Raw genomic sequence first — 26,452 nt, 5'->3', positions numbered from 1 at the left:
TAACCATAATTTCACCAATATTGAACAATCCTCCCACTTAATATTCAAGATGAATCTCATTTTCTGTTGGTGGAAGCGCTCAAGTTTTTTGATATCACAGCGTTAGTGTGTCCAAGTTTCACAGCCATACAGCTGCGTAGAAATGACAACAGCTTTGTACACCATGAGTTGTATGCAGTTTTAGGTCGTTATTCATAAAGACTGTGCATTAACCATCCGAATACTACATGCTACTGTATAAATATACAATATTAAACAAGGAGTGCATAAATGAACCTTTCTGAATAGTATGGTATTTTAGTACTTAGACTTTCACAACCACTAAATGACATAATAATATTAATAACCTGGGGATATTAGGTCACATAATGTTAATAATCTGCTGACGCGTTTCAATCCTGCGACCCTCCATACTTAACTTGTCAAAATCTTTCTCCATGACTCTGGAGGCCCTTTGATGAACTATATTTCTAACAGGGTCTCTTTAGCTTGAGTCTGCTTACTATGGAGTGACTGTTGCCAATACATTATTTATTATTGCTCTACCCTGGTCCCAGGATCGAAATGCGTCAGCAGATTATTAACATTGCGCGACCTAATATACCCAAATAATAATTATTATGTACAGTTTTTTTTTTTTCAATAAAACCGGAACTTTGTACCACATTTTGAGAAGCTAGCTCTTTTGTGATGTTATCACAACAATTTGGTGATACAGCCCATCAATTCTTTCTAACTCCTAGAACTCATGGATTTAAATAAGGACAATGATTTGGAACTTTAGAGAAACTGTAGCATTCTTTATTTCTTTTAAAACTCTTGATACAGACATATACATACATACAACGCACTTCATATCTATTAAAAAAATGTTTTAAAAAATGCATACAGGTCATCTGGAGAGTATTCTGGATCATCGATTCTTCACCAATCATCAATGCTGTATTACAAGCAGTTCTGATAATATTTTATACATAGGAAATAATTGCACAACCAAAATAAATAAATCAATCACAGTAAAATAAATTAGCTAAATTCACATATGTACAAAGCGTTAAATAACGTCTGAGTGGCACAACACATTTGCCTCTCCAATGATTAACAATATGTCGCTTCAAATTTTGTGCTGAACTCGATAAAAACACATGATTAAAGCTAACAAAGATGCAAGAGGCAAGTTGGTCGTTCATGCAGATATAAAGGGGACTTGCACACAATCACATTTTCCATCACATCAAGGACTTTCTACAACAAGCTCCAGATTCACAACATTCTTCGTCAAATATTGTCATAAGTCATCAATATTCTCCACGTAACTGGAAGAAGTAACTTTTGTCTTAAAATTCTTGTTAATGTAACCAATATGAATATAGAAAATAATAAGGAAGATCTACTTCTGTTTTTAATCTTAAATACAATAACTAATGTATAATCTTGACTCATTTCTCATGGTTCCTTTTCTTAGCATTAAAAAAAAAAATCACCACCAGGAGACCTAACTATTTAAGTCTTGATATTCAGTGATGGAATTCATAATGAATCTTCATCGTTCAAATTAGATGAAACTTCAGTTTACTGAAAATGATGGCTCTAAAGGCAAAATAGCTAAATAATTTAGAAAGGAGGAGGAAACCACTGTCACACCTGCACACGTCTTGGATGACTACAAGCTCGGCAAAGCCCTTAAAAATGCCCACCATCAACGTACTCGAATGATCGCTAATGCCTTGTGGGTACATCAACACAAAGTATACGAGGAAGTTCAAGGACTTAGGCTCATTGGATCCTCGAAGTGGATAGATATGATAGTCATTCCAACAAGCTCATTTCGTGGGTTTATATCTGACCCTACCATTAGAGGTGAGGCTTCTGAAACTCAATCAGCAGAAGTTGATGAACAGAAGGGTGATGTCTATGAACCCACTATTCCATACTATAAAGAAAAGTGTAAGTTAATGTTTATAGAAGTAGAGGGTATTACGGTTGAAGCTAGAAGCACAGTAACAGTCATATATGAACTGTTCTGTGAGCTGGTCAGATTGGATAACAAATTTATGAATAAGTCCTTTCCAGTACTTAAATTTATGAATAAGGTGGTCTTTGCAGCTGTCAAGGGTTCATTTGCACTTGTGAGGAACCATCTGCAAAACAGCTGACTCCTCTCTGCTAGAACATATTTAGGCTGTTACTATAAATAACATAATTTTCTTTACGATTGCTCGTGTTGGACTACACAATTCTTTATTGCCCTTATTTTACCAAGTCAACTTCTTATGTTGTGATTTCTTTCCCTTCATTCTGAGAAAAGTCACTTCAGAATTTTAGGGACAACTTATTTCAGAATTTCAGATAATTCTCACAGCTACAGAAGGAATGAAAATAAAATAAATTTTATACGATTTTGATGGCTGAATCAGCTTTAGCTGCCCAAAATCACAGGTCTGAGAGACCAATGGATTTTTAGAAATAAGGATATTTGTGTTGTACACATCATCATGAATACAATGCGGTTGAAATTGCATTATTAGCTTTTGTTGCTGAGTGCTTGTCCCTTGAATGTGATGTTACTTACAAGCCAATGTTGACATTTTCATCTTTGCAAGATGCCACAATTGTCAAAGTTTTTAGTTCCTAGAATTTTTAAACATTTTAAATGTCAAAATTGGCTTGTAAGTAACATCGCATTCAAGAGTCAAGCACTCAGCAGCAAGTACTCCCTACATTTATAAATGATTACGATAATCAAAGAGGGGAAGTTATGGTCAAAAGAAGACCAATTTTGATTTTCCCTGAACAGATGAGGATGGAAAATGAATTACCCTTGGCACAGAATACTGAAAACTACTGTATTTCATAATGTAAAAGTCAGACTGTTATCTATAGACAAACTGATCAGGACCACATAGTCATTGTATGGATTTTTCTGTTTATCATGATCAAGAATTATTTCAAAATCTGAGGTAGATCAATAGCTACATTTCTAAAGCAGATCTGTTTATACTACCTGTTAGCAAACATAGGCCTAAAAATTTCCTCATCTCCCTGACTGTCACTGCATCAATCGGCATCATATTTTCATCATCTGAAATGTCATCTGCTACCATTTCATCCAAAACTGCCAAAACTAAGTACAGAAATCAATCAAAGCTTCACTGAACAGTATAAGAAGATTTCCTATGTTTGGATTCCATCAATAAGCAATTATTTGAACCAGTGTTCTAAAACATTACATGGAAGCTAATCACTGAAAATTAACATCTGAATTTATTCTTCACATAATAGTAGCACCATACATTTTTTTTTTCCTCCAAAAATATTACAAATGTGACAATTATGCAATGAAATACGGTATTTTATTCATTTCTTTCTGGCTTGGATTGAAAGGATCTTGGAATATTCACTGTAAAGAACTAACAAGACTGTAGTGAATGTCTTCCCTGATCATTCTGGTTTCCAAAATCTTGTCAGATCAAACTGATAAAATGATGGCAAATTTGAATGTGTACAAGGGGAAAAGGGGAAGCAAATTTAACCTAATATCACATACGCTACTGGCTCAGCCACTTCACTTAATAAATTATCATTGTTGTTATGTACAGTAATACTGTTTAGTGAAAATATTTTCTCCGTGTATCACTAAACTAAGATTGGCACAGTCCACAGATGTCCTTTCAGCATTACAACATCAAAATTAGACACAGGAGACAGCATCAAGAATAACAGACAGTCACGAGGAAGAGAGAATAGCAAATCTGCAGTAATGGCTCGAGTAATAAAGCAATGGAGATGGATGGCTCACTGTAACAAATGAAATGAAATGGCGTATGGGTTTTAGTGCCGGGAGTGTCTGAGGACAAGTTCGACTTTGCCAGGTGAAGGTCTTTCGATTTGATTCGATTCGATTTGATGCCCGTAGGATGAAATGATGACGAAGATGACACATACACCAAGCCCCTGTGCCAGAGATATTAACCAATGATGGTTAAAATTCCTGACCCTGCCGGGAATTGAACCCAGGACCCCTGTGACCACGGGCCAGCACGCCAACCATTCAGCCATGGAGCCGGATACACTGTAACAAGGAAGTGTTCTTCAAGAACAGCAGGAGTCCAAAGAATTCTTCAATGGATCAAATCAAATTGGGGTCGCTGGATGAAAGATCAAATGCAATTGAAGACCAATCACACCATCATCCATCCTATAACACTCTGTGGTATCGAATCTTGGCCAATTACTAAAGAGACATAACATCAATGAAGCATCATAAATAATTGGGTATTGAGATGGTCAGCCCTACATCGTTAGATTAGATTGTAGACATAAGAAAACAAGCATTAGGGAGCCCAATGCTTCAATCATTGGCCAAAGAACAGCCAATCAGCGCCTCCCACTTCAGCGTGGCGGAGCAATAGGCGAGCAGCGCACCATAGCCTGCACTACATAATGAGTTGGAATTGCAACACCACTTCATTCCATTGTTAACTTCGCTGCTATGGAAGTCGGTCGGAACCCCTGATAATTATTACATGTTATAAATCTCATTTTTGGTCCGTATTGAAAATTTACAGTTCAACAACAATAAAGGTGTTTTAATTTAATCCACCTATTCAATACTTTTATTTTCACTTATAATGGTTACATAAATAGACTCACAGTTAAATGGGACATGTTTCGCCCTCAATTAAGGGCATCTTCAGCCTAAAAACAATCATCAAGAATTTGAATAACTGGCTAAACTTTTAGCTTCCACTTTTAATATTAGTTGTACTCTTGATGATTGTTTTTATGCTGACGATGCCCTTAATTGAGTGTGAAACATGTCCCATTTAACTGTGAGTCTATTTATGTAACCACTATAAGTGAAAATAAAAGTATTGAATAGGTGGATTAAAACACCTTTATTGTTGTTGAACCCCTGATAATGCCAAACGCAGTCTTCGGTGAAACGTCGGGACCATCACATGCTCCTGGACCACGATCTACAAGCCCGGAAAACATAGACATGATCAGTTACATTTTGATCAAGGCCACTGTAGCTAAATTAGTAGAATATCAGCTGCAAAATCCGAGGGTTGGCGGTTTGGTACTCTTCGGTATCCAGTTGGCTATTTCTGCTCCATACTTAACATCTCTTCACCACACACTTTAGTTATTCAACACTATCTAAAAGATGATAGTTTGTTTTAACTGAACGACTTTGTGTACAAACTGTACTGTAACTCGCGACCAATGCTATGCAAAGTGAACCTCTCATTATCCATAACACAGAGCCACCACTGCAGACTGTTGCCCCTACACAAGACACAAGAGAAACAGATATGTCCAGTACATTTACAATCCCAAGCTAATGTAAAACGGTCTCGGACATCTGCGGACTTGTGAGGCTCCGAAGGTGCCCGCTCGTGGCTAATGTAGACAGACAAATGCAGCAGTTGGTTTGGAAAAGATCCATTAGAAGGTGAGACTAAAAGATATAAGATGAGTGGATAACATTGTCTGCTGAAAGCCGAGAAGCAAGCAGTCTAGCTGGCTTCTATGTGGGACATAAGACTGTAACAGACAAAAGAAGAAGAATGAAAGACATCACCATTGATTGCGACCAATTACAACAAATTATGTTTTTACACAACCTGTCAGTAATAACAAAAATTATTCAGAAATGGTCCACCTTTTCAATCCTATATTACGTTATGTTTACATTAAATTTTTTAGTCGAGGAACTAGTTTCGGCCTTGGCTGGCCATCATCAGCCATAATACAAATCTGTACAAACACATCTAATGACTAAAACAAATGTACAAACATCCACAAATGACATTAAAAGGTATTAAAGACATGTAGAAATCCTGAAAGGAACAATGTGCACAACACGTAAAACACAAAATGGAATTAAAATAGGGCTCTTAGGGCCTGCACTGCAACAGCCAGATAAAAGTGCGATTTAAATTTATGTGGCAGCTTGCACATTTATCTGGGAGTTTGGTTGAAAATGCATACTATGACTTTAGTTTATGTGCAATCTGGGAGAATATTCTCAAGTTTAGCTATGCCGAAGCTGGAGAGGCAGTTAACGCTCTTATCGGGGACGCTACAGTAAGAATCAAGATGGCTATACATCAATATGAATCTATATCTGCATGATGCTATATGAAAAATAAGTTGTTTTAATGTAATCTATTTACAGTATATATTTATAATATATATCTTGCTTCCTGTCAAGCTATCGCAGAATTTTTAAAGATTTCCCAAGCTAACAAGTTGTTGCTACTAACTATATCAGTTGCAAGCACGCAATTCAATAGCAAGCTGCCATGCAGTTATTTATGGATTCGAGTTCCAATAGTTCAACATTTTTTTTAGCTTCTAAATGTTATTCAGTAGGGTACTAGAGGTGATAGTACACATTTCTTAATCATTAGAGTGCGTGTCAAAAGTTTGGGCTCTATTCCAAATCTATCCACAACGCACATATGGTGTAGAGGTATACCACATTGTTCATGGTGATTCGTCCGTCGAATGAGACTTGGAGGTTATATTTCTTTGACTTTATAACAACTTGCTACTAAGTATTTACACTAAAGTAAGATAAATGCTTGCCAGTTACTATTCTAACATTGTCTTGGAAAAAAGAAAGTAACTACTTATTAACTTAGCAACAATAAATTGAATAATTAATAATAAAATTAATGATCATCCGTTGCATACAGTGGAGTTGATTACGAATGGAAACGTTATTTTTGTTGCAAGTGATAAATATCATTATGGTACCGTATTGAGGATACTATACTTGTAGGATGCTAATTAATTTATTATTTAACCACCTGTTCAATACACTAAAATTTTATACAATTAGGAATTGATCATTGTTACCTTATGAATGTGAGACATGTTTTGGCTTTCATAGAAGGCATCATCAGTCACTGTACCTCCTCAAGGTTAAATCAGCTTTGAACAGGGTTCGTAAACATGGGAAAAGTTTACTGAACATTATGGGTGGAGAATCGTTTCAATTTCAATTAATTTGACTACTGGTAAATGTGGTAACTGAACACACTATTTTTATGGTTGTTGTCATACTTACTAAGATGTAATATTAACATTTTTACAACAGGAGCAGTCTAAGGAAAAGAATACAATATTCGGTATTAATGTTTATAACAACAATATCAGCCGTTGGCTGTTGATTACTAGCTGTGTAAGGAACATACACAGTGCTTAGTAGCAGTGGTCTGATTTGAAAATTTAAATATTACATTATTTGGTACCTGATATGGTTTGGAAGTTTTTTAATGTATTCAATTTTGTAGTCGATTTTAGATCAATTTTAACCAGTTATTTGATATGGTTTGAGGTAATGATACGGCTGACGATATGTTTTGGAAGTTTTTTAATGTATTTTAGATCGATTTTATACAAGGTACCTGATATGGTTTGGAAGCTTTTTAATGTATTCAATTTTGTAGTAGATTTTAGATAAATTTTAACCAGGTACCTGATATGGTTTGAGGTAATGATACGGCTGATGATGCCCCATAGCAAAGGGCAAAACATGTCCCAAATCTCATTTTAATGAGAATTTAACTCTCTAAGTTTAACATTTTAAGTTGTATTGAATAGGTGGAAGAGTAATAAATTTCTTACATTTATCATAAGATACTCTCAATCAGTGGTGGTGGGCTCTCAGGAGCACATGAGCACGTGAACCAGTTCTGAAGCATATTCACGCATTCATGGATAATACAAAATTGTTTCCTTTGTTTCTGCCTGATTTTATCAATCGATCGAAAGTATTCGACTCATATCGAAGGTCTGTTACACTGACAGCTGTTTGTTTCGACTGACAATGCAGGGAGACGCTGGAGATTTTGCTACGAGCCTGAAGACTATACACATGCGCATAGACGTGACCTCATGGTTTATGCACAGATATCTCCATAAGCGAGGAGCACAGTAAGGTACGTGCCTTTCCATCTACAACTACCCTCAAACAAGTGATAGTATTACAGTTGATCACAAGGGTCCGCCATCTCCCATGTTACAGTTGGCCATACCTCCCAGAAGTTTCTATTGCATTACATCGCCGGAAGATTTCGCCAGTAGGCAATTCTGAACAGGGTTCGTAAACACGGGAAGAAGTTTACTTAACATTATGGGTGGAGAATCGTTTCAATTTCAATTAATTTGACTACTGGTAAACGTGGTAACTGAACGCACTATTTTTATGCTTGTTGTCATACTTACGTGAACTCTGTGCTATGTAAATCTAAGAATAGTGTTCGCATCTTATAATATTCGCTACAATGCAGCATTGTAGCAAAGTTGCTGTGAATTTTACTCTTACCGAGCTGAGTATCAAACCTGCCAACTTAGGGCCAGAAATCCGTCTAAGCCACTCAGCCCGGCAGTCGTAATGTTATTTAAAGTTAAAAACTTCATCACTGATCCATATTGAACTAATAATTACATGCTAAAAAGAGAAAGATGTTCCACCTATTCAATACAATAATATTGTTGCACGAATTAATGTAGCAACATATTTAATATGTTATGGGACTGGTTTCGACATATGTCCATGTCATCATCAGCCGACACAAAAATGGCAAGAAGTCAACACAATTGTAACACTTATGACACTTTTCTTGAATTAAAAATAGAAGTTCATGTAGAGGTTCTTGAGCACTCTTGCTGTAGATCTTGAGCTTAAAAAAATGATGCAGTGTAATTCACAATTGTTGTTATTCAAGGAATAAAATTTGTTGCTAGGTAACAAATGGTATGATTTTGTTTTAGTACTTCAAAAGGTGGATAGTGGTATATATAAAAACTCTTAGAATATGAGACTATTAGTACTGATATGGATTTTATGAGATCTAAGGAAAATAAAATAAATTAAAAATAAGAAATAGAAAAGTGAAAATGGTAAGGTAAGTAATATTATGAGGCTCACGTTAATTTAGCCTTATCATGAAGTACAAGAGTAAGTAAGAACCGAAAATTGAATATAGGTAGGGGATAGGAGGGGGGTAAGGGAGTAAGGGGAGTAGTTTAAGGTGAGTCAGGGGGCTGGGGTGTAGTGGTAAAGGCAAGTAGCGCGAGAAGGTGTTGTGTATTACATGGAAGATTGAACGCCTACTTGTCAACTTGAAGCTTTTGAAAACTAAGATATGGAAGTCAAAAAGAATGTTCGCTTTTTCAGACAAATCGTTAAGGTTTTGGTTAGGATCAAAATATTGATCAAGGTGTATTCAACAATTTTCAGTGATATGAAGAAGAGGGCCTTTGTTTAGGGTACTGAAAATTTCAATGTCTTGGTCTAATGTAGTGAAATGATGTTTTACGTCTTGCAAGTGTTGCCCTATTGCTGAGAATTTATTGTATTTTATCGCGTTAACATGTTCTGAATATCTAATTTTGAAGCTGCGTCCAGTTTGTCCAATGTAAGAAGAATCACAGGGCAACACATGCAAGACGTAAAACATCATTTCACTACATTAGACCAAGATATTGAAATTATCAGTACCCTAAACAAAGGCCCTCTTCTTGATATCACTGAAAATTGTTTAATACACCTTGATCAATATTTTAATCCTAACGAAAACCTTAACGATTTGTCTGAAAAAGCGAACATTCTTTTTGACTTCCATCTTAGTTTTCAAAAGCTTCAAGTTGACAAGTAGGCGTTCAATCTTCCACGTAATACACAACACCTTCTTGCGCTACTTGCCCTTACCACAAAACCACCCTGACCCACCTTAAACTACTCCCCTTACTCCCTTACCCCCTACCTATATTCAATTTTCGGTTCTTACTTCCTCTTGTACCTCATGACAAGGCTAAATTAAAGTGAGTCTCATAATATTACTTACCTTACCATTTTCACTTTTCTATTTCTTATTTTTAATTTATTTTTTATTTTCCTTAGATCTCATAAAATCCATATCAGTACTAATAGTCTCATATTCTAAGAGTTTTTATATATAACACTATCCACCTTTTGAAGTACTAAAACAAAATCATATCATTTGTTACCTAGCAACAAATTTTATTCCTTGAATAACAACAATTGTGAATTACACTGCATCATTTTTTTAAGCTCAAGATCTACAGCAAGAGTGCTCAAGAACCTCTACATGAACTTCTCTTTTTAATTCAAGAAAAGTGTCATAAGTGTTACAATTGTGTTGACTTCTTGCCATTTTTGTGTCGGCTGATGATGACATGGGAAACCGGTCCCATAACATATTAAATATGTTGCTACATTAATTCGTGCAACAATATTATTGTACTGAATAGGTGGAACATCTTTCTCTTTTTAGCATTGTAGTCGTAATTTTAGTTTTGTTGTACACTCACTCATTAGTCTCAGAAAAATGCATCCTTGGTTATAGGAGTTCTACCAAATTTTGAGTGGAGAAGCAAGCGTACAAGGAGCTTATAGTGTAATTATTTAAGTAAGTTATTTTGTAATGATTTGCATTCTACTTTAGTATATTTGAGACGTGAACATACATTTTGATGTGAACCCCCTGAAAATGTTGTCACGAGCCGCCACTGTTCTCAATACGGATTCGCAATGATTTTCATTACTTGTAACATAACCACTTAGTCGAGCAACTCGTCTCCTTTCTCCCAAGTCTTCCCAGCCCAAACTTAGCAGTATTTTTGTAATGCTACTCTTTTGTCGGAAATCACCCAGAACAAATCGAGCTGCTTTTCTTTGGATCTTTTCCATTTCTTGAATCAAGTAATCCTGATGAGGGTCCCATACACTGGAACCATACTCTAATTGGGGTCTTACCAGAGACTTATATCTTAAATTCCCCCCTCCGTTACATCATTACTACAACCCCTAAATACCCTCATAACCCTGTTCAGAGATCTGTACCCTTTATTTACAATCCCATTTATGTGATTGCCCCAATGAAGATCTTTACTTATATTAACACCTAGGTACTTGCAGTGATCCATATAAGGAACTTTCACCCCCATCAATGCAGTAATTAAAACTGAGAAGATTTTTTCCTATTTTTGAAACTCACAACCTAACTTTTAACTCTGTTTATCATCATACCATTGCCTATTGTCCATCTCACAACATTATCAAGGTCATTTTGCAGTTTCTCACAATCTTTTAACTTAATTTTTACTCTATATAGAATAACATCATCCGCAAAAAGCATTACCTCTGATTCCACTTCTTTACTGATATCATTTATTATCGTTTAAGAACAATATGTATAAGGCTCTACGAGAAAACAGGTTTACCAATGCCTTATTGCAACACAAATCAAACAAACATAATATTTACCTTTGAGAATGTAGTCCGTCAACAAGGTGGGTACTGTGGGACTATCCTCGTTGATGGCCTTCAGGACTGCAAGAGAAAATCAGGTGTTAGTGATTCCTACTTACAATATAATGTAAATGGAAAGAGCAAACAAGTAATGGATGATTGAACTAGCCAGTTCATATGGCCCCTGCCTGGAAAAACTGGTGATTTATGACTGAAAATTATATGTGGCAAGTTAGTAAAAAAAAAAAAAAGTTAAAAAAAAATTTGAGAAAATTTAACACATTGGTGACTATGAAACCTACCAGCGGGTTACACCAACTCATTACTTCTGGAGGTGAGACCCGCCAGCGGATCTCATGACACATTGTATATAATGGAGCTGCACCACGCTTCGTTCACAGATTAAGCTTTTGTACTTTCTAATTTGTAAAGTAAATTGTTATGATGTGGAACAGGATAATTAAGAATTGATTTAATGTGCATATTCCATGTATTTAAAGTCTTTTATATGAAAAAATGCTTACAAATATAAGAACAGAAGTGTATTTGACCAGTAGTCCAATATTTTAGGGTACCTAACAAACCCCATATAAATAATGAGCAGTGATAATAATAACAATAATCTGATGACACTGGCTGAATAGAAATCTGCTTGCACTACAACATTAATTAATTAATTAACTACACTGCAATGGCATTTATGCACACACACTAACACGCTAACAGCTAATGCAATCCCGACTACTATGGCACTGCACTGTTTCACTGATCACCATCACAAGTGATAATAACAACATTCATGAAAAACAAATAAACAGTGCACTCCGGTATTTCTCCCTCCTTGCTCGAATTTCAAGGCCTGAAAACGTATTTAACAATTTAACCACCCTACAAATAGTGCCGTCATGTTTTGGTTACATTTTGAATCTTTATTTTAGCTGCTTTAGAGAACTGAATTGTTTAAATAGTCAGTATAATGGAATTCATTGTTTTATGTAAAATGTTTTGAAATTAATCTCTAACAACAATTAATGTAAGACGCGGGGGAAAAAGCCTGGTTACATTGTTAAGTGGTTGGTGATGTTGCTGAGGGCTCCGCCGTTCAGCGCTTACACCCACCTGCACTCTTCCTTCCCCTGACAAGCCCATATCGTCCTTGCAGGCTCCTCCCGCTCCCCGCATACTTGCAAACTCTAGGAACCTACCGAGTGCTCTCCTGCCACAGTCCGAGCGCCTCAAGACTAAAGAGAAACACCGTGCTTGCTGAACACAGCCACGGTCTGAAAGCCTTTGCCATTTCCTTGAAAATATAAAAGCAAAATGTTTACAGCCGAAATAATAAAGATAGCATTGTATAACCAAATAGCACACCACATAAGTTTGACTTGGCTACATTTGTCCATCTCTTTATGTAATCAATAACAGAGTGAAAGAATGTTAAATGGTTTTTTTTTTTTTTTTTGAAAAGGCAGCGGGGCAGCGCCTAGAAGCCCTTCATGCACGAACTGCCACTGATAATGAGTGAAAAAAAGTTCCATAACTCAGGCTCAGTTACATCTGTCCGTTTATTTGGTTTTGTGTTTCTTCCATTTTGTTTTGTTTCCACCAATATGCAATCAATGATTTTGTTACTGAAAAGACCTTTGAGTACCTTCACAACAGTACCTTCGAAGCAACAAACAATACTGCATAAAGACTGCCAATTTCAGTGTAGGTTACAGAATGTGCACCACCCCCTTGTGGTTCTTGTGGACTATGAGATCCACCGAGCGGTCTCTGCACACAATGCACGTTAATGCCTCAAGGTCATACTTAAGATATATACCCATCAAAGTTCAGGTACCTGTGAATTTTTACTTCGTTCCGGAGAGATGAACTCTGAAAACAATATGCCATCATCAACATGTTAAATGATCAACTCTGTCAGACAAGTGCCTCACAGGTGTTGAAAAGACTGAGGTTGTGATAGTGATTATTGTTTTAAGAGGAAGTAAAACCGGGTAACCATCCTCTATTAACACTAATAGAGGGAAAAAATGGAAGGGTTCCTGTACTTCAAAAAATTAAGGTATTGGCCAAATAAATATAAAAGCTGTGAAGGGTGTGAAAATGAAAGACTCCCTAGGCATTTGAAACCTAATACCATCATGGTCAAAAAAGAATCAGAGTTTCTTTCCAGTCTCTCTCTCTCATTCATTCATGCCATTTCGGCCAACTAACAACCACATCATTTCAACTATCTCCTTTTGGCTAGTACTCCCTCATTCATTGTAAGTGTTGTTCCTTTCTTGCTTTGGTCCACGCCTTCCCTCTTTTCAGCTTTGGCTTTTCTTGGAAACTCTTGTGGTTGTGAAGATTCTTCTTAAGTGGGTTGTGCTCCAGGATTTCATCATGTGTGATGCCCGCCTCTTGTAGATCTTTTTCTACCTCACTGAACCAGGCTCCTTTTGTCTTACCATGGAAGTAGGGTACCATCCACTTGGTTGATCTTGCAGGGCTCATTCTCGTCACATGACCACAGAAAACAGTCCTTCTCTTCTGCAATGTATTGGTTATCTTTTCTACGTGGAAACAGACCTTGTGGTTGTGCTGTCTTGTATATTGACCTTTGTTTTTGATGGGGCTCAAATTTTCCTCAAAATATTTATTTCTTTGATCTCAAGTTTATCCATTAAGGCCTGTTTGATTAATTTCTCTCTCTCATGCTTCAGCTTACTCATGTCAAGCTCCTCACTTTCATCTATTCTACTCGACCTCCCTTGTTCAACTCTTATTCTTTTCTGACCCCGACGGTATTAGATATCGAGTCCTAGGGAGTCTTTCATTTTCATGCCCTTCATGGCCCTTGTCTTTCTTAGGCTGATACCTTCATTTTTCGAAGTGTCTGTTTCCTTCCATTTTCCTCTCCGATTAGAGTTATATATAGGGTGGTTGCCTTGTTGTACTTCCTCTTAAAACAATCACTACCACCACTCTCTCCCACACATATTAAATAAATGTACATTAAAAGTTGTAAAGAACAGTCATAATACTGGGGTGAAAGAGGGAGATACATTAGTCCAGAAAAACAGGTTTACTTACTCTTGATAAGGACCTGAAGAGCCTGGTTGTCTGGTGGTCCACTGCCCAGGTGGTAGGGGATCACCGTCGTCAGGTACTGAAACAGCATGAAATTTTATCAATGAGGGCATGATGACAACTACTGTGATCTGATTACAGTAGGCCAATAGCATTAGTCTAACTATACCTTGAGAGAAATCAGATCAAGGAATAGAAAAGCTAACAATGCAAATACATCTAATGGAAACAAGAGAGGTCCACCTATTCAATACCATATAATGTGTGTCCTCAAATTTAATCTGCTCGCACATGGTTTAATGTTTTTTAGATTCAGAGGACTTTTATCAAGAGGACGCATATTCATAGTTTTAAGACAGTTGGTGCTATTTTTTAAGTTTAGGTCATAGGTTAATGTTTATGGATCCCGTTTTTAATTTGGTCTTGTCGGTTTTGTAAAATTTGTATGTACTTTATGCATTGTTTATTGTAACTTTGTCTATGTATATTTTTCTTATTTTTGGCTGATGATGATGCACACCAGCATCGAAACCGGTACCGAGTATAATAAAATGTTATAATTTTTCTTATAAAAAAAATGGCGTATGGCTTTTAGTGCCGGGAGTGTCCGAGGACAAGTTCGGCTCGCTACATGCAGGTCTCTTGATTTGACACCCGTAGGTGACCTGCGCGTCGTGATGAGGATGAAATGATGATGAAGACGACACATACACCCAGTCCCCGTGCCAGGGAAATTAACCAATGAAGGTTAAAATTCCCGACCCTGCCGGGAATCAAACCCGGGACCCCTGTGGCCAAAGGCCAGCACGCTAACCATTTAGCCATGGAGCCGGACGTTTTCTTATAACATTATATGGTATTGTTTCCATTAGATTCTCGGTTCAATACGAAATAAACATGAAGTTTTTAAACTTGAATGCAAATACATTACAGCATTGATGGCATTTTGCAAAAAGTCAACAAACTGAGTCACAAAATATTCTCAAGTAATTGAATGAAGAAAAACATAATTAAACAGTGCAATTTTGTTACTGTGCAGTGAAAATGAAATGAAAATCCACAGACTGTTTCCAGTCATTGGACCAGGTCAGGAATGGGATGAATGAAGCCCCCATCTGGTGGCGCAAATGGGAATTGTGCCTCCTGCATTCCTCTGCAGTAATGATTAATGACTGACAAATGAAATGATACTGGAGAGTGCTGCTGGAATGAAATATGACAGAAAATCAGAATACCTGGAGAAAAACCATCCTGCCTCCACTTTGTCCAGCACAAAACTCATATGGAGTGACCAGGATTTGAACCATGGAACCCAGCAGTGAGAGGCCGGTGCGCTGCCACCTGAGCCACAGAGGCTCTTTACTGTGCAGTACCGGTACCATTTTATTTTCAATTTAAAAACATTTTTTTTAATACACTCTCTCTTGTTTCCCACAAACCACTTCATAAAACTTTCTTGCATCCTCAACAGCATTACTTCCATTTCTTGCCCTAATCCTTCCACAAGTTCATCCCTATTATTAGCTAATTTTGTCTAAAGCATGTCATGCATATATCCCCACAAAAACAAAAAAAAATCCATTTCTTGATCTTTCCCCATATACTAACAGCATATCCACAAACTCATCATTACTAAAACAACCCTCCTCCATTCAGTTACAAACAGGCAACTGGAATGTGTACTAAAGCTCTACTGTTGAGTGGTCATAACATCAACAAATACTCCTCTTCAAAAGGCACAGTGCTTTAACTAATTCCTATATAGTGATGCGTGGAAAGACATGCTGCTTTTAATATGAACCAGCAGCTTTACCTTTAGTTAGAATAGACCATCCCGCCGCACAGTTTTATTTACAAAAGCTTCCTTCAGTTGAAGATTGTCACAATGGACAAAGCAAAACAAGTCAATGAAAATGAACTGAAGGCAGTATGCTGACCATTAAGCCAACTCGTCGGTCGCCCATCTTACTGAGTGGTATGTATCTAAAGCATGCTGTTAATACTATAAACCTTGAATAGTGCATAACTTATTTTAAGCCTGGTATAAGAATTTCTTTTGACGCTTTCTGATTCAAAGTTTCAAAGCATTTATACTGTGTTTAGAATTGAAGGGCTTAGTGGAATAAGGGTATTAGATTGCCTGTAACTTTATCAAAATAATAATTTAAAAAAATGTTTATGGATTGGGTTATGTAGTTACTGTACCTATTAACTTCCTGCAAATGTAGGGCAGTATATTTTGATAATTACTATAAATATCTTTCACCTGACTAACGATATATACTGGAGGTGATATTTAGACAAAATGCACGTTTTTAAATACAATGGATTTAAAATAATTCTAAATAACAGCATTTATATTAAACACTAAATAACATCATGCTCATTATTTTCTATTTCATTTTCATTGTCTGATTTTTAAATGTTGATAAAAGCCATGGTGAACGGGAGGTACAGACTTCAACATTGACATTCTATCACACAGTTTAGCAGCTTTGTTGGGCCTTTCATTAGGATACTTTGGTTCTAGATTGGTCCATTAGGTAATCAGTTAACCAATCGGAACCCAGGTATCAGGCAGATGCGCGATATCCCCTTATTCTACTCAGAAGATTGAGACTGCTTTGTAAGGCCTGTTATCTTATCCTTTTTAGTATTGGTATGGAGCTATCCCGCACTCTAATACTTCAATAAACTGATGCTAGATGGACCCAGCTTACATAATATGTATCCAGTTCTATTTTCACCCAACTGAGGGATACCCCCTTATTCCACTAAGTCCTTCAATTAATTTCTTTTAAAGAACTAAGGTATATATGATATACGGTATGTTATACATTTACAGTTAGATGAGGGGACATCCCTCCTAATAAAAGACACCTCTCAAATGCTGACAAATTGCTATATCCGTTCAATGTCCATAAATGACAGATATTACTGTAGCTTATATCATGAGAAAAAAACTCTTCCAAAAAAATATTATTAATATCAAACAATTATTCATTCTTATATTAAGAGCCTAAGTCTTTGGTCTGATAAAGCTACAAATGCTGTAAAGAGAATTTATCTATTGTAGAACATACCTTGGGGTCAAGCCCGTTGGGCATTCGTACGGACCCATTAGCTCGACTGGTCCGCTTCCTCTCTACATGGTATTGCCTCCTCTTGTTCTGGACGGCCAGTAACAGGGAGATGAACGTGTTCTTCAGTTCCTTTTCATACTCCAACTCGTCTCGCAGCGCAAGCTCCGCGATGAGCGTCTCTGAAAATTCCCGTATCAACACTTCGAGCTCCAAGTAGAGTTCGTTAAGCTGGGACAGGGTCAGCGTTTTCAGTTCTAGAATATGAAGAGAAGATATAAGCAAGTTAAAAATAAATGGATCACTGGAACTCAAATGATTCACATTCCTAATTATTATTTATCATTAATTTTATAAGAGCCTTTGAAGATAGCAGTATGTGAAGATTGTTCATACAGATGAAAATCCATTATATAAACTAGCATATAATCATTTAGGAAAGAAAAGAAAAAGAAGAAAAAGTTAAGATTTGAAGTTCTTGAGTATATTTAAGATGTAATCTCATTTAAGATCATCTTAATATTGACTTCGCCGGGCTGAGTGGCTCAGACGGTTAAGGCGCTGGCCTTCTAACCCCAACTTGGCAGGTTCGATCCTGACTCAGTCCGATGGTATTTGAAGGTGCTCAAACACGACAGCCCCGTGTCGGTAGATTTACTGGCACGTAAAAGAACTCCTGCGGGACTAAATTCCGGCACCTCGGCGTCTCCGAAGACCTTAAGAAGTAGTTAGTGGAACGTAAAGCAACTAACATTATTATTATTATTATTATTATTATTATTATTATTATTATTATTATTATTAATATTAATATTGACTTATTTATATGATAGTAGTTTCCTCATGTACCATTAATAACTGTTTATTCACCTATTGTGATAAAATAGTTCTTTAGAATTAGACTAAACTAATGAAAACTGTTATTTTGTTTTACTCTTTGATGTTGCAATTATATAAAATCTCTGTTTGTATGATCGGTGATGAAGAGAATGGTTATTGTTTTGAAAACATCTACGATTTTTTACGAATAAATAAGGTTTATTATCTGAAAGTGTATTAACAAGGCATATCTTACCAGCATACTATTTTAAGTATTTTTTAATGAGATTACACAAGTGAATACAGGAATAAACAGAACCTATTAGGGTCAAATTTATCAAACATGACCTATCGACACTTACATTCCTATTCTCCTTTTTCCGGTTACAGACTGAGTTGCAAGACACCAACTGCCTGAAAAGTACAGTCAAATGCAAGACATACATGCTCTTTTTCTCTAATGAAGTGTCAAATCTCACTGCAAATATCACCAGTTTTCTTCATACCTACATTACTCAGAATCTCTTAAACAAGGCACAATAACTTACTACAAGAAGATGGGAATTTTCTTTTCTATTTTCTCAGTAGATCTGAGATCGTATGTTAACACAAGACTATATTTTAAAAAATATTTGGATATGTTATCCCAAATGTTTTCAGGCAATAAGTTTGTAATCTAAGACTAGATATCATGGATTCTATAAAAAGTGCAACCTTGACATGTTTTTTTAACTATCAAAAAATAGTGGTACATTTAACTATATGAACAGTAAATATTATAAATGGCCATATCCAGTTATAAATATATTTTAAAAATCATTATTATTAAAGTTTAGATACAGTTTTTGATGTTTCAAAACGGAAAATAGAATTTGTAACAATGTTAGCACTAGATTTTGTCTCAAGATAACTATTAAAATACAAGGAGTTTCAGAATAATTTTTAAGAAGTCATTACTCATTTAAACAAGCAATCTTACTTTAATTTGTCCTTATATCCTATTACCTCCTTTAATCTGATAAGCAATTTGCCAATTTTGCTCAGTTATTAATGTTTTCTATCAATTGTGTAACACCTGTTACAATTCCTGTAACACCCGTTACATTCAAAATAGTAAAATAACAAGAAAAACAGTGATTGTCCTTTGTTTGAATTATATGTTTAATTATTCTAGAGTTTCTTTGGTCTGCAATAAAATGTGCATGTTTCTATTAGGTGTCATCTCACAGAGTTTATTGATTTTCACCATCTACCTCAACAAATAGATTGCATTCATATAACACCTGTTACAGTATGTTTTTTTTAATATTTTATTTTATATATATTTAAAATACTGGGAAAAGTTTTATTTCAGAAAATAATAGCCCATAGTACTTACAAAAGTAAGAGCTATCTTTTGCAATTGATGAGATTTTGATCAATTGTTGTTTCATTCACCAAATTTGTCTTTTTAACTGTTCAACTGTTACACCCATTACAATGGAGTGTCTCCATTACAGTGGAATGTCTGTTAAATAGTTAATTTCATTTATCTGTCCCCCCTTTCTCCCCAGCCCCCACCCCCTCATCTCCTTCAAGGCTTAACAGTGGAAGTTCCTATGGTGTTGTGAATGTTTTAATACTAATGTGTTTTTATGCCCTTTAAGTATATCACCTACACATGCTATAGCTGATGATGTGTAGATATTAAACGAAACATGTACTACTGAAATGTAAATTTGCCTTAGGCCTGAGGCAATTTGTTATAATGGTTTACTTCACTTAGTTGAAAGTCAAGATGGTTCAAAGAATGTGAAAAAAAAAAATTTGAGACAGATCAGCATTCCAGGAAATGAGATCAGTGTCATGGACGAATTCAGACGGTTGGTCAAAAGCTATCTGGAGTTTAAAGAGACGAAGGGGATCTCTGACAGAAGAGCAAAAGAAGGCCTTAAGAAATACCAGCAGGTTGTCAAAGTCAGCAGACGAACAAGATCTAGACACTAAAATGTTTTCATGTACGGTATATATGGAATATCAATAAATTTGTATTTAAAATTATTTATCTCTCGTGAAAAGTTTAAGATTTGCAGTTTTGTTAGTTTCACACTAAACCCTTGAATTGACTGCTCATAATACTATATATAAAACAGATCAAAAAATGGTATTAAGAGAGAAGAGTTAGAACTTTACTAAGTCATCCATCAGGCAAAATTATACATGAGAAATGTAACTGCTTACAAAACATTAGATAAGTTATATGTCATCCTTTCTTGAGGAAACTGTGTGAGGTAGAAACTGTTCCTCATCTTTTATTTGAGTGTCTAATTTTTGACAAGAGTATAGATATGAATTATTAATGCGTTTAAACACATGCAATATTGAATACCAAGCACCTCTCACTATAATATTTCAGAGAAGATGCTGTTATAAAGTGTTTGTTAAATTTCTCCACCTCATTTATAAGTCATCTCCATTTTAAATACAATTTTCATGTATTAACCTAGCCTCACTATCTATAGCCCTAATATACTACTTGTAAAATAGGGTTTGTAACTGGATATTCAATAATAATATGTGAGGTAGAAAAGAAGTATGATGAGATTTTGAGATTCAATGTAACTTAACGAATTCCCTACAGCAATTTGCACACTCAAGCCTCTTCAACAGCTTGTACTGGTGAGGGGGAGTCTGAAGTGGTTGGGGGAGATTGAGGTAGGAAGATCTCAATATGCTACTCACTATCTTCATAAAGTGGGGATTGCAGCACCTCCTTGTTCTTCATGTCGAGAGTGTCTGAAGAGTCCAGTAACGATCCATCTGAGTCGGGGGAACATTCCGTGGATGGAGTCTCCTGGAAAACACATAACACAACTCATATAGCAAACGAACACTGTTATAATGGAGGGTTGACTTTTACAGTCTGAGTGGATTTTACATGAGATTGATGTGACTGATTTGTTCTTTTTAGAGTCATTAATTCATAAAGCAGTCTGATACATGACACTCTGTCCTGAGATAGTTCTTATATCTTTAAGCAACAATACAATACACTTTAGATCTACACAAAGACTTTCAGATAGAAACAGCAACTCTTCTTTAGTCAAAAATTATGAAATTAGGAAGGTAACCATATTCACCATCAAAAACAAGAATTTTACCTAAAAAGAAAAAAGTTCTGAATTTGTGCAGAAAGATATAATTGAATATTTTTAGTAAGTACATGAAAACAAGTCTATTAAACAAACGAAATAAACTTTATGGTGCTCTACTGGGCTTTGGCCCACCAAGCGAGTGCCAGCCTGAACACCTGCAGATTACAAGGTGTCACACGGTCAACACAATGAATCCTCTCGGCTGTTATTCTTGGCTTTCTAAACCGGGGCTGCTACATCAAAACCAGCCCTCATCTCCAGATAAAAACCCATGGTATAGTTGGGAAATAAACCCAGTTCTGTCTGGTAAGAGGCAGGCATACTACCCCTAGACCACTGGGATGACTGATTACCGTACAATTGTATTAAACGTTTCTTCCTCATTGTACTTCAATAATATGAACAAATATACAATTCAAACTACCCTCCTCCAAATCCTGATTAGTTTGATTCATCCACACTAGCATATGTCCAAACTCCCCCATTCTATTTTTCCACCATTTTATCACTTATTTTTTCCTTCTTCATCTCTCATTATCTCTTTCCTTCCTGACTGAACAAATTGTTTATAAATAATGAACGTAGGTTTTCGTGGCTCATTGTATTAACGTAAATAAATAAATGAATACTGGAGTAAAGCCACTATATTTATTTAATGAAGCCGAGCTTTCAACCAATTGCATTGGCCTTCATCAGGGCATGTTAAGTTCTGCTTCCGACAGTGAGCAAAGAAATTCAAAGAAACGTGGAAACCATGGCCGTGCTATACGCAGCCTGTCCCACTAATTGGACTCGAGGATAGTCGATGGTTTCATGAGTGCGTCCCGCTGTTCCGTCATTCATTTAATCTCATTAACTCCTCTGATGGGGTTGACGTCAGGAAGGGCATCCAGTCATAAAAACCCGCCACGACAGATTCATCTCACCTCATACCCGACGCCGCGCCGTAGAGAAACGAGACAAGGGTTGGACAAACAAATGTTCTATTTCGGCCATTTCCTCGATGTTTTTGTTTCCTTACTTGATGTTAATTTTTTACTTGGTAGGCACGCTTGGTGTGCCTAGGGACATTCTGAGTATTGAATGAGTTGACATCACTGCTACATGCAAAATATGAGAAACTACAGTAGTATGAAATTGCGCAGGTTGCTGCAATAACTTTTACATATAGTTACATAAAGCTTAAATATCATCGCCCTTAAGATCTGTCTACAAGGATTGGATCTATAATTCGCTATCATTTTGCGAAAACCCTGATTAGAGATGGCTTTGTGTAATATGTTATTCTCCAGTTTCACAATATGTCGGAAGAACAAACAACCGTTCCAATAAAAACACACACCCAGTTCACAAATTACAAGCGGAGAATCGCCGAATACTGTACAGTACACTGTCACTTGGATTGCAACAGCGCCCGAAAACAAGACACCTACAGTAGATCTCTGTAGTTCCTGTCACATTGACCAACACACCGAGTGACTTTTGACGTGTGACGTGGTTTTAGCAGAAGGAAACCTTACGTTGAATGGACAGCTCTGTGGAACAGGATTACTCAACATAGAGGCCATTAGTACGCCTCCATTCAGCGAGCTATCCCACACAAATCATGGTATCAAGACGTCAGATGGGCAAGAGGCAAAGTAACCAACATCATCCGGATAAGATTCAACCATGCTTCATTCCCCGCTCACCTCAACAGGATGGGAGTCCTCCAATCAGCAGAATGCCTGTGTTGTGCAAGAAACACAAGAGATCTGAACCACCTCATCTTCAAGTGCAGCAGAACTATGTCCTATGACATAGAGTTGTTCGGACCGGGCGGAGTGGCTCAGACGGTTGAGGCGCTGGCCTTCTGACCCCAACTTGGCGGGTTCGAACCTGGCTCAGTGCTCAAATACGTCAGCCTCCCGTAGATTGACTGGCACGTAAAAGAACTCCTGCGGGACAAAATTCCTGTGTCGGGGCGTAAAATAATAATAATAATTATTATTATTATTTTTCGACACCCTTGAGCACCTTCGAGTTCCATTTCCAACACATATCCTGCTGTTAATTGCAAAGTACGAGTGTATATTGCAAGCAGTATAATATTTACCCGGCGAAAACTGGTGTAGACATTTAAAGAAACAAGATTGCTCATTCCAGGTCGCCTGGTGGCCATACTTGTTGAGGCGTCAAGTCTGTATGGTCTGACACCGAGGTTAGCCGGTTCGAGTCCCGTTGCCCCCCAAAAATTCACCATCAGTATGTCGGTCGGTAGAATTGCAGAGTTAGTGGTATAGACTACAGTTTCCAATCATTAGATTGCGTGCCAAAACCTTACATTCAATTCAATTCCCCTCCACACTGTTCATATGGAAGTGAGGGGATATGGCACTGTTGATGGCGATTCGTCCGTTGGATGGGGATGTAAAGCCTCGAGCAGACCTGTTGGTGCTTTTCGACAAGAATAGTCTATATGCCGGTACTGGATTTCATCCTCTCCCGGTCTACTATCATGTATCCCGTCATTTATTTCATCTCATTAACTCCTCTAATGACGACGTAGGAAGGGTATTCGGTCGTGAAAACTTGCTATGTAGATTCATCCCACTTCATACCCAACCCCGTAGAAAAACGGGGCAAGGGGTGGATGTACACAGTAGCGTAGCCGGTATCGAAATATGGAGGAGGGCGGGGTTATAGTTACAAAATGATAGAACATACGTGTGTCGTGCGCGCAAGCGTGAGTGTTGTTATCAGTGCACTAATAGAAGTAAATTATGTTGATATTCATATTGCAATAACGGTATATTACACAATCTTACATTAAAATACAGAACAAGAACAATATGATTAAGGTGAACAGTTTTACAGTAAATAGTATATTCAGATTACAATCTAAAATCCAACTTTCGAGGCTCCTTAGAAAATGGATTCAACAGATCTGTTGGTTTTACAATTATGTCTCTGTTATTTATTTATTTATCTAGCGTATGGCAAAGTAACTACAGAAAGGAATACAAAAATACACAGAATACACACACACACAATACAATATATACAGAGACAAGAATGCTGGTAGTATTCACATTCACCGGGCGAGTTGGCCGTGCGCGTAGAGGCGCGCGGCTGTGAGCTTGCATCCGGGAGATAGTAGGTTCGAATCCCACTATCGGCAGCCCTGAAGATGGTTTTCCGTGGTTTCCCATTTTCACACCAGGCAAATGCTGGGGCTGTACCTTAATTAAGGCCACGGCCGTTTCCTTCCAACTCCTAGGCCTTTCCTATCCCATCGTCGCCATAAGACCTATCTGTGTCAGTGCGACGTAAAGCCCCTAGCAAAAAAAAAAAAAAAAAAAAAAAAAGTATTCACATTCAGAGAGCAATGTTCAGTTGATCCAGCCAAAGTAGGGAAGGAGGTGCAGCGTCAATGATATCCTGGAATGGTCCATCGTACTTCCTTAGTGGACATTCCTTCACGATGTGCTTCACAGTCTGGGAAGGAGCTCCACAGTCACAGGTAGGAGAATCCCGAAGTCCCCACATATGTAACATGGCGTTAACTCTGGCAAGGCCTGTTCTTAAGCGGTTTAGTTTAACCCACTTATGTCTTTTTAGATGGAATTCTGATAGGGCAGTAGTAGGGTATTCCGCCATTTGATGTTCTATAGGTGCAGAATTCCAAATTTCAGGACATCTTTCTTTGATATTGAAGTCAGTTACGCCGTGCCATATTGAGTTCCTTGAGCTAAGACGAGTTGGTGGTAGGTCTGTAATGAGCTCATGAATTGGGAGGTCTTGGGGATGGTGTAATTTTCTCCACTCACATATTGTTGCATACTGTTGTCTTAGTTCTGGTGGAGGTATGTTCAAAAGAGCTAACCTATTGAGTCGATTTTCTTTTGTTTATGGTCAGTTTCTAATTCCATGGTGGGGACCCCTCCCCCGTTGGCTACGCCCCTGGATATACAAAAGTGTTTATTTCATGTGTGTTTTATTTCCTTTTTCCTGCTCTACTGTAGGCTTTTTCTAGCATTCTATATGTATTTTACCTTGTTATCCAATTGTTTTCCCCTTTTTGCTGTGATATGTACATATTTTGTGCTAGTTGCTTTACGTTGCACCGACACAGATAGGTCTTATGGCGACGATGGGAAGGAAGCGGTCGTGGCCCTAATTAAGGTACAGCCTTATGTGAAAATGGGAAACCACGGAAAACCAACTTCAGGCCTGCCGACAGTGGGATTCGAACCCACTATTTCCCGGATACAAACTCACAGCCGCGCGCCCCTGACCGCACGGCCAACTCGCCCGGTGTAATATTTTAATCACTGCACATTGCTGATAACCAAGTGCCCCGAGGACGAAGGGCAAAATAATAATAATAATAATAATAATAATAATAATAATAATAATAATAATAATAATAATAATAATAATCCCATCCGTGGTGGCGCATTTGGATGTGCTGATCGCTTTAGTATTTGCGAGTGTCCCTGGTTACCTGCGTTCGGCTTGAACTATTTTCGGTACACTCGGTTTTCTACTTTTGACCATTAGACACCAAACTGTGCGCCGGAGTCCAGAGCTACACTAATTGTTAGCTGCGCGGCACGGTGATTTTAGTACCTCAATATGGCAGCGCTATTGTACGGCCCGATGACGCCGTATTATCGAGGTCAGACTCTTGTTACTAGATACTTCCTCTCTACAATGAGATACTGAACACTGTCGTCTAGAAATTATTTCAATTTGGAACTCGTGGTTTTCCAGCATTCATCGACCCGAGTACGGTTCCGAAAATAAACAGTTTTGACAGACATTTTTGGTACGCAGTATGATTTGAACATATGCGACCCTTTTCCTTATATGATTAGGTGGCATAACAGTGTTTTTAATTCTTAATTAACATTCGGAAACGAATACTACTTTGGCGCAAACTAGGCAATTCTACGACGGCTTTTACTCGTTCTGGAAAATGTTATAGTTTTTTACACCAATGCAATTTTTTGACAATAAAATTCAAAGTAACTGTGATGCAATTTTGACTGTTTGTTGGATTGTTC

At 37.1% G+C, this 26,452-nt stretch overlaps 1 protein-coding gene across 2 annotated transcripts in view; it reads right to left on the bottom strand.

The window, feature by feature from the left end:
• Positions 1-3,920: 3,920 nt before the first annotated feature.
• Unc-76 (fasciculation and elongation protein Unc-76) overlaps positions 3,921-26,452 on the bottom strand; it is a 169,548-nt gene continuing 147,016 nt past the window's right edge. For both annotated transcript variants that reach the window (XM_067155549.2, XM_067155548.2), the window contains 5 exons: positions 20,992-21,103; positions 17,455-17,708; positions 14,375-14,450; positions 11,309-11,374; positions 3,921-5,550 (listed from right to left, as the gene is read on the bottom strand). In XM_067155549.2, coding sequence (XP_067011650.1) covers positions 5,534-5,550; positions 11,309-11,374; positions 14,375-14,450; positions 17,455-17,708; positions 20,992-21,103 — 525 coding nt within the window. In that variant the 3' untranslated portion in view covers positions 3,921-5,533. The remainder of the gene's footprint in view (positions 5,551-11,308; positions 11,375-14,374; positions 14,451-17,454; positions 17,709-20,991; positions 21,104-26,452) is intronic.

Source organism: Anabrus simplex, chromosome 11 (genome assembly GCF_040414725.1).
Source record: "Anabrus simplex isolate iqAnaSimp1 chromosome 11, ASM4041472v1, whole genome shotgun sequence".
Taxonomy (NCBI): domain Eukaryota; kingdom Metazoa; phylum Arthropoda; class Insecta; order Orthoptera; family Tettigoniidae; genus Anabrus; species Anabrus simplex.
This window is presented reverse-complemented; position numbering and strand designations above follow the sequence as displayed.